This window comes from Eriocheir sinensis, chromosome 62, assembly GCF_024679095.1.
Source record: "Eriocheir sinensis breed Jianghai 21 chromosome 62, ASM2467909v1, whole genome shotgun sequence".
NCBI lineage: Eukaryota > Metazoa > Arthropoda > Malacostraca > Decapoda > Varunidae > Eriocheir > Eriocheir sinensis.
The window spans coordinates 5,546,581-5,556,741 of record NC_066570.1 but is presented as its reverse complement, the minus strand read 5'-3'; the positions used below and the strand labels follow the sequence as shown (position 1 = coordinate 5,556,741).

Here is a 10,161-nt window from a genome sequence, read left to right as displayed (position 1 = left end):
TATATATATATATATATCAGCATTCCACAGGGACATGAAGTGGTAGAATCCAATAAACTGTTGACTTGCTGGACATGAACCCCGATCAGATTAAACAAGACAACCAATATTCTAATACCACAAGTAAATGCAAACTCTGCTCAGAAGTTTGCACTAATCTGGAACAGTTTAGGGGCTGGGTAAGGTTAGTCCAAGATTCAAAGACTTGACAACTGCTTATACTTAGCTGCATTTGCCACTCATTAAGGCTTGCTTAAGAATAGCTTAGAGAAGAAACAAATCTTACTTTCATTCAATGCATTTGAAATATCAAGTGCTCAACAACTTTGCATATCGATACAAGTTCAGACTTTCACTATGATCTGCATCTCATTAATGAGTCCTGAACCAACAAGGTGGCCACAAACAGTAAACCCACTGCAAGTTCTTAGCAAACAGCAAACTTTTATCTTAATTATAACAAAATCTGTATGTACCAATATCAAGTTGTACACCTTTAACTCTGAAACTTGTCTCCATCTTCCACTGAATGTCATAAAAGGTGACAAAAAGGGGATTGGGACCCTTTCTCTATTACTTTTTGCCCAAAACTAATCAAAATGGTCACGTTTACATCTTTTATGCTGCCCCACCTGATGTCTGTGGAAAGCAAGATCAGGGGTGATGACAGTGACACTTTAACCTTCTTCAGTGGCTATCTGACAGCATCCTACACACCATACTACTCCTTGTTGGTATAAAGCATGCAAGTATGATTTCATCCTCATTCCTGAGCCTCAATGCACCACAGAACCAGTGGATAACACATACTAACACTGAATGACTAAATTAAATATCAACTGTAGTTCCTAGAATTATTTGATTCTTCAATATCCTTGAGGAGAGTAAATGCTAATACTTTACTTACTGGTCATTATTTGCTCACAGTAAATTTTTATTTTTTCTAGACCTTTACCTGATGACAGCTTTATGAACCTTAGTTTTTTCTTCAATACAAGGTTGAATATATTTTAAGGGAAATTGTAATATCTGATAAATATGCCTTTAAAATATTATTCTTGAACATCTATATCAACAGCTTATGTCGTACACATCATTGGAGTCGTAAGACTTGCTGTTAAGATTATAACCTTGCACACAGTATCCTAAGTTGCTGCTTTGTGGATCCTCAGTGTGATAACTGAAACATGTATAGTCTTCCAGTCAACTTTGTAATATAAAATATTTATTGAATTTGTCTTTTACTCTTCCTGTATATACTACTTACATTCACGACAGCAAAATATTTACATAAGAACTGACATAACAAAAGAAATATGTTAATGCATTCCCCCTCTGCCATGACTACTGTGCACCAACCCATCAAACTACTGTGCACACCAACCAGTCACTGTTTGCCACACTCCCTCCACAAGCAGCAGAGGTGCAATTGCCCGAGGCCTCGGCAGCGGCTGAGGATCATCACGCACACCCCACCCAGGGGTCAAGGCGGTTCTTCCTCATGACAAACTGTATCTTGCGGTCCATGTCCTCGTTGTATATGGCCTTTGCCTTCTCATAGTTGATGCGTCGTCGAGTCTGTTACAAAAAGGATGGATTAACCAATGCATAGATTAAAATCGTACCTACATGTTCTAGCAAAATAATGCAAAGTGGGTTTTACTTTTGTCACTCATGATTAGCCTTTTATGACACTCACCAACACTTTTCTACATTCATATTCAGTGCTATCATTATACGAGTTTAGCGTTGGCAAAATTGATTGACGTCACCTGCATTTGGATTTCCAGGTAAGGAAAGTAGTGACTAGGCAGGAAATTATATCAAGACTTGAGTCATCACTGTCTTTTCCTTTAGTCCAAATCACCCAAGAAAAGGCAAAGAAGCAGAACTGATTATCAGGGTGAGAAGAAAATATTTCTTAACCACTTCCACCTCAGGACATAGCATGTACAACCTGGTTACCAGGATATCCCAGGATGACAATGAAAAATTCCATACTAGAGCAATGACTGCAAATACAGAAAAGGCCCCAAAGCCAAAATCCTCAGGGCCAAGTGGATGACTCCTTAACTTGGCAAAGAGTTGGCTTCTTCACCTCCCTCATCAAAGGTTTGAACCTATTAAGGTTCAACTAAATTTGCACCATTCCTCAAGTACCAAAGCAACACAAACCTTAAATATTCACTGTACACAGATATTTAATAAAAATGGTACATTCACTTATATTAGTTATCTAGCTGAGCTAAAGGGCAAAGACAAAAAAACAAAAAGTCTGCTAAGCACTGCTCCTCTAAATAGAAGATGGTTAAGTGGCCAAAAGAGAGTAAATTTTGGCTGGAGGTGTCTTGATACTCACCTCTTGAAAGAGTTCAAGTCTTAGGCAGGAGGAAATACAGATAGGGAAAGGTTATTCCAGAACATCAGCGAAAGGGATGTACGAATGAAGACACTGGTTAACTCTTGCATAAGGGATTTGGATAGCATAGGGAGGAACGAGAGTAGAAAGTCATAAGCAGAGGGGCTGCAGGACAGGGGGGAGGGAATGCACTTAATGAGTTCAGAGCAGTCAGCATGAAAATTTTGAGAGACAGAAACAGAGGCAACACTGCAGTGAATTTAAGAGGTAGAAGACTCAGTAAATGGAGGGGAGCTGATAAGATGAAAAGTCCTTAACTCTATACTGCCCAAATGGGCTGTGTGTGGGGGGACCCCCTACCCACCACACACACATTATGAGATACATACTCATTAAGAGGGTAGACAAGGCCCTTGTATATGGAAAGCATCTGGGAAAGTGAAAAAAAAACTGATGATACTGAACCCCTAACCTTGAGGAAGCTGATTTAGCAAGAGATCAGATATGAAGTTTCCAGTTAAGATTTTGAGTAAAGGATAGACCAAGAATGTTTCTTGTAGAAGGTGACAGCTGTGTGTTATTGAGGAAGAGGGGTATTTGGAATATTGTGTAGAGTTGACAGGTGAAGAAACTGATTCAATGAGGCAATAAAGAACACCAAGTTTCTTTGCCCAATTTAGATATGATAGTCAGAGGTTAAGCCTTCTGTAGCACCCATCCATGAGGGGAGTATCAAGATACCTCTCATTCCAAAACTAACCTCTCCTCTGGGCACTCCAGTTTGCTTATTGAGGAGCAGCATAAAGTGGGTTTTTCATTTTTTTAATTTGTTTATCACCTTGTACTGTTTCCCTTTACTGTAAAAAATATATAATTGTACTGATAAAGTTACAGGACAGCTGATGACAAAGTCCGGAATATAGGTTTGTGTTGGATGACTGTACGATATGTTCTGCCCAGCATCCGCGGGCAGCTTGTATACAACCCCAGTCAGGCTCTTACCATCATTAAATTCACACGCTCACTCGCCTGTCTCATTATCCTCAAAGGACCCATTAGTTTGTAAGGAAGAATAAATAAAAGTTGCAATGCTTTCTACTATGTGTAACTATGTCCCTTAAACCTTGAAGAGACTGGGATATCATTCTGACAAAGGTAGTTACGATCTTGACAAATGCCAAAGTTGTTTAACCTCAAAAGTAACTGCTGAAAACAATGCATGAATAAGATGAAGAGCAAAATTTTGTATGTTACTTACCTGAAACGGCTTTTCATAGTATCTTGTAAGTCTGTACCGCTCAAAGAGACCCTCCTTCGCCATTATTCTGGAAAAAAGAGCAACGATTAAGATGTAATAGTTATCTCAGTCCCAAGCTTCTGTTTATGTTTCAGCCTTCAGTTTTGTGAGGTCTACAGTATGATTTTTTCCTTTGTAAAGTGTTGTATGTCATATTTTCATAATGGACAATATAGCTCTGAAAAGTTGCAGAACAGAAACTACTACTCTGTACCCTAGTATGAAGGAGGGAATCTAGGAATATTCTCAGATATGGATCTCCTCCTTGGGGCTCTGAGAAATCTGACAAACAGACCACAGCTTTAAAGACAGTTCGTGTGGGAAGGAAGGGGACTGTATGATGAACAATAAAGGATAGAAAATTAATGTCAGGGCATTTAAAAAACAAGGTTATTTTTGTGCCTCAAATGTGAAGCAACACTCAGGGGGAAGAGGATGGACAGTATTGAGTTTGATACTGTATTTGTTGGTATTGAAGATGCATCCCATTTTCAAGTGATAAATAATAACATCCTGACCTTGACCAATTTTACCAACCTGTTTTGTTGGTTGTTTCTTGGCTTCAAGTACATGTCTACCATATACTACTGTACCAGCACCAAATTGTAATACATATAACACACAATACACATTCATACCATGCTGTAACAAGAGCATAGTGTGGAAGGTGATCTGTTCACTCCAAAGTTTTTTTTTTTTTTTTTTTTTTTTTTTTAACGTTATGACCTAGAGCGCTGGTAGGCTTTCTTTTAGGTGTTCAGTGGTTGGCCAAAGACCGTCATGGCGCAGGCAAGTGTTTATAGTGGCGCCATCTAACTTGGCGAGTCTCTGTTTGATTAGCAGCGCCCGGCCAATGACTAAGACCAAGATTTAGTAGAGGGAATGTGTGTTTGAACCTCACACTGCTCACCATTGGAAGACATAAACAGTAAAGTCTCACATTTGGCAACTACTTAGTGCCAGATAAAGTTCAATAAATTCAAATCATTAAAACAATAAAAAAAATGTAAATTGGTACAAAAGCACTCGTCAACATAATTTTTAGTTTTTTTGGTATCTTATAACCTCACTAGGCAAGCCACTAATTAACCTGCGTGTTACCGCTCTGCATTTTCTTAACTAACAGAACCCCACCTTAACACAATGGATAGTAGCCAGCATATATTCAGGACCACACTCAATTCAAGATGGCAGACCTTTCCACCACTGAACTTATAGTACGTACATTGCCACCTTGAGTTTCCTTAACCTATATAACCCCATACAAATCTAACGGACAGTAACCTATCCCCCCTAATACAGTAACCTACCAATGCTAATGATAGGATGCAAAAGAGGTAACTTACTGCCATTGGTATCATCACCTACCACCACTTGACCGTTCAAAGTTCAAAAATAAGTCATTTCCAAGAAAACTGGGTACCATCAGTGATGATCAGCGTGTTTAAATCTAGCAGAACAAAGTAGTGTCAGTATTTATCTCTAAAAACACCAAACTCACTCTGGCAGCTAACACTATTTTTCCCTGATAAATCTTTGCATGCTATTCATTTTTCAGACTATTTCCATTACCTTAACCCAGTAGCAGCGATGGGCGAAATTTGTGGCTTTACCATGTAGCAGCGACGGGCCAAATTTGTGCCATGATTTAAACCCCCCAAAATAGATGATACATAAACTGATCACAAATGCTTCAATATATATTATGAAATGGTTTGTGTGAGTGATGATTTTTTCTCATTTTTCTCGCTTAGAGGGACCATTAAGAAACATGATCCCTGCTGCTACCGGGTTAAGTGTCCAAGGTGTGATAAGTATTTTTCAATGGTGAACAACAGCACATTTGGAGGCTTCACCTTGTCTGTAAGGCTCAGACCTCTGGACATGGTAAATTTCTACAACAGGATGTATTTTTCTAGTATTATTTCTTTACATTACTTGTCATACTATAAATTATTATTCTTAGTAACTACTATTGTGGGCTTTGGTTGGATTTTTATCTTTTAGCAAATACATGCGATACACTTCACACTGAGGCAGCGGCCCAATTGACAGAAGCAGAGTCCGGTTTTCTCATGACCTTATGAAGCCTATGTAATTATTTTTCCTCATTTTGGGGTATTACGACAAAACTATTGTTTCTGATAAATTTTCATGTGCTTGCAATTCGCTTTATATTCCCACAGAAATCACTTTTTCCGTGTGTGTGTGGGGGGGTGGGGTGGGGGGGGGAGGTAAAGTCAGGACACTAATTATTTTGACAGGGAAACAGTTAAGAATTATTAAAAACACAGGAAATATAGAGGTGAGCGTAGCCTCCTCCGATGCCACTGACATCAATGACGCAGCGCGAAACACATCACACATACTTGTCAAAATCAAAGGAAACAAATCTAGCAAAACTAATCTAACCTAACTTAATCTAAACTACCCTGGCATCCCCCACTACCAAAAAACATTGTGTAAGACTGTACTCAAAAACTTAACATATCAATATTTATAAGTTTTTTTAATTTTCCAGAGGCTATATGTTATCGAACCTTCATTAAGAGAAATAAGATTACCAAAATACAACACATATATAGCCATGATTAACCTCATGTAAGATGGCTTTCCTTATTTCAATATTATCCAAAAATTAATTAAAACTTACATAATAACATAGGGAGACTGCAAGAGGCCAAATGGTCTACACGGGGCAGCTCCAGAGAAGAGGAGGAAGAAGGAAGAAAAAGAAGAGGAGGAAGAATAAGAAGAGGAGGAAGAAGGAAGAAAAAGAAGAGGAGGAAGAAAGAAGAAAAAGAAGAGGAGGAAGAAAGAAGAAAAAGAAGAGGAGGAAGAAAGAAGAAAAAGAAGAGGAGGAAGAAAGAAGAAAAAGAAGAGGAGGAAGAAAGAAGAAAAAGAAGAGGAGGAAGAAAGAAGAAAAAGAAGAGGAGGAAGAAAGAAGAAAAAGAAGAGGAGGAAGAAAGAAGAAGAGGAGGAAGAAGGAAGAAAAAGAGGAGGGAGAAAGAAGAAAAAGAAGAGGAGAGAGAAAGAAGAAGAAAAAGAAGAGGAGGAAGAAAGAAGAAGAAGAGGAGGAAGAAAGAAGAAAAAGAAGAAGAGGAAGAAAGAAGAAAAAGGAGGAAGAAAGACGAAATGAAGAGGAAAGAAAAAGAAGAAGAAAAAAGAAGAGGAAGAAAGAAGAAAAAGAAGAGGAGGAAGAAAGAAGAAGAAGAAGAGGAAGAAAGAAGAAGAGGAGGAAGAAAGAAGAAAAAGAAGAGGAGGAAGAAAGAAGAAAAAGAAGAGGAGGAAGAAAGAAGAAAAGAAGAGGAGGAAGAAAGAAGAAAAAGAAGAAGAGGAAGAAAGAAGAAGAAGAGAAAAAGAAGAAAAAGAAGAGGAGGAAGAAAGAAGAAGAGGAAGAAAGAAGAAGAAGAAAAAGAAGAAGAGGAAGAAAGAAGAAGAAAAGAAGAAGAGGAAGAAAGAACAAGAAGAGGACGAGGTGTCAGAGAGGGAGACCCGAGAGTGTTCCTTACTTATTGATGGTCCTCATGCCCTCGTCCACGTTATTGTTCTTCACCAGCACCGTCCTGGCCACGAACTGAACATGTTTGGTGAAGCTCATGGCCCCTGCAGCCCACGTCACTCTCCTAGGCCGGGAAATAGGGAAAAAAACAGCTGCTTCTCCCACACCGGTCTGTCTCCTTCCTTGATCTTGATGTCACAGGTGTGGAGATTTCTCACTTGATGGGCTTTTATAACGGCATCCCCTGTAGTAGTAGTAGTAATAGTTTGTCCTAGCCTAATCTAACCTCCCCTGTGATACATAAACATAAATCATACAGAGTAATATTCTACGTACATGAGAGGAGATGCTATTATCTCAATCATTCGTCCTTTAATTCATGTTTCCACTCAGCCCCAGCACTATCTATATTCTCTTCCAGTCCTCTCAACAATTAATCACACATTGTATTATATTATTTTTCCCCCTCAAGCCATAAATGTCTAACCTGTGTACTCTATAATTGTTAACACATACGTTCATTTCACATCCCATCTCACTCAGAAACACAATTGCATCATTTAAATTCGTTCTCTCTGCCATACTAATCACATTCAATCACATGCTCCATAATCTCATCCACACCTCTGTAACAACTCCATAACTGTTAACATATACATTCAATTCACGTCCCATCTCACTCAGAAACACTTCCATCATTCTTGTTCTCTCTACCATATTTCTCACATTCCAGCACATTCTCCATAATCTCATCCACACTTCTATAACAACTCCATAACTGTTAACATATACATTCAATTCACGTCCCATCTCATTCAGAAACACTTGCATCATTCTTGTTCTCTCTACCAAACTTCTCACATTCCAGCACATTCTCCATAATCTCATCCACACCTCTGTAACAACTATATAACTGTTAACATATGCGTTCAATTCACGTCCCATCTCACTCAGAAACACCTGCAACATATACATTCAATTCACGTCCCATCTCACTCAGAAACACTTCCATCATTCTTGTTCTCTCTACCAAATTTCTCACATCCCAGCACATACTCATCCATATCTCATCCACATCTATATCACTCATTTAACACATTTTCCTGCGAGACTCAAGAGCATATATGTATACGAGGGGTGACTGAAAAGTTGTGAGCCTAACCCCGGTTGGCATGATTAGCAACTCCATTGAACCCCACATGACAAATTCCATTGCCTTAACTTCTTTTCTCTTTGATTTACAGACGAGAGAACTGATCAGGTCACCCGCGATTTTGGTTTCGATTTGATTTGATCTTCCACTGCTTTGACTGTTCTTTGGTCTCTGGGTGGAAGTGGTGGACTGGGGTTGATATTATGACACTCGCTTCTCATTTCAACAATTTCTAAAAGTCAAAGAAGGGGTCAGTTGGGTTCTAATGAGTGTTTCTTCAGGTTCATGGTACAGAAGAAGGGTCAAACTACCACCAGGGTCATGAAACTACTCCTGGAAATGCCCCAAACTCCTAAGAAAGCCTTGTCAAATAAGTGTTCTTGGGCGATGATGTCTTGTAATACGACCCCACCCTAGGCAAGTCTCATCCATACAGTCCTCAAGCTCAGAAAAGGTCACCTCCCAGGCTTCCTTCATGCTCTGGGGCCTTTCCTCCTTGTGGTTCAATGTCCTATCCATCTCACTCTTCCACTTGCTCAGTCCCTCATCTTTCATTATCACATTTTTCCACTCTTTCTTTACAATCCACTCAAACCCCTCCGTTTCTGCTTGTTGTTCTCCATTCAAGCACATTCTTCCCATCCTCAACAGGTCTGGCACAATCCATTTCCCACCTGTCTTCTTAGCCTTTGTGATGGCTGCCAAGATAATTTGAAGTTTTTTTTTCTTTTTCTTCTCTTGGTGGTCTTTTTAGGTTTAAGTTAATGTAGCTTGATCTGCTGACCATGTGAATTTTCCTAACGTTCCAAATTTGCTGTTCGTATATATGTTACAAATCAGCTTGGATATGAGCCTTGAGTCCATTACTTAGCACAACGTTACTCCGCCCTTGAGGTAAATGCATATCCATGTTGCCTCGCCTGTTCATTATCTGGTCCTTTGTTTCGTGGCGCTGTACGTACTGTCAATATGGTTGGTGTACTAATGGGTATTTTTGAAGCACTGACTGTAACACACGCGTCACATACAGGGTAGTTATTGCGTCCTCCTGTATGTTCCTTCATACACTCCTGGCTTGGTTTGTCCTGTCAGGCTCTCAATGGTGTGTGGGCTAATAACACCTTTGCATCAACACTGTTGGGTTGAAATGTTGTCTCCAATTTGCCTTTGCAATGGCACCTCTATCATGCCACAAGTACATTAGTCAAAGTGCAGCTTTTTATCTTAATTTGCATAGCAGTTTTTACTGTGCGCTGATTATGTAACTGAAAAAAAAATCCTGACGTTAAGTTTTCTTCAATAGGGATTTTCTGCTAGAAAATCTGTTGTGAAAGTCACTAGGCAAGGTGACAAAATATCACCAAAATTATTCATGGCTTGCTTAGATGCACTAGAGTGGGACAACATGGGAATGGAGATAATTGGTGAATACCTTAGCCCTGTAATCACAGATGATGTAGTCTTACTAAGCGAGTCTGAGGAAAACGCAACAAAAGATTGAAGAACTTTACAGACTGAAAGTAAGTCTGAAGCTGAATGTAACTTAAGAGTAGAACATAAGAACGTAGGAGTCTGCAAAAGGTCGGTAGGCCTGTACAAGGCAGCTCCTTTGAACTTAAGCTCCTGTGAATCTAGCCCCACCTAATATCACTGTCTATGAATTTATCTAATCTATTTTTGAATGTGACAATTGTATTGGAACTCACCACATGGCTGCTCAGCCTATTCCACTCATCCACCATACACTTGCCTAGAAATAACAGAGTAAACACAGACCACACACACACACACACAAAAAAAAAAAAAATAAATAAATAAATAAATAAATAACAATAATAAATAAAAAAATA

The 10,161-nt window shown here is 39.1% G+C and overlaps 1 protein-coding gene across 1 annotated transcript; it reads right to left on the bottom strand.

The window, feature by feature from the left end:
* Positions 1-209: 209 nt before the first annotated feature.
* Positions 210-7,363, bottom strand: LOC126986654 (28S ribosomal protein S21, mitochondrial-like). Its single transcript, XM_050842929.1, has 3 exons — positions 7,169-7,363; positions 3,618-3,684; positions 210-1,578 (listed from the first exon to the last, which is right to left on the bottom strand). Exons 1-3 carry the CDS (start codon positions 7,255-7,257, stop codon positions 1,462-1,464), a joined length of 273 nt encoding a protein of 90 aa, XP_050698886.1. The 5' UTR covers positions 7,258-7,363; the 3' UTR covers positions 210-1,461.
* Positions 7,364-10,161: the final 2,798 nt, after the last annotated feature.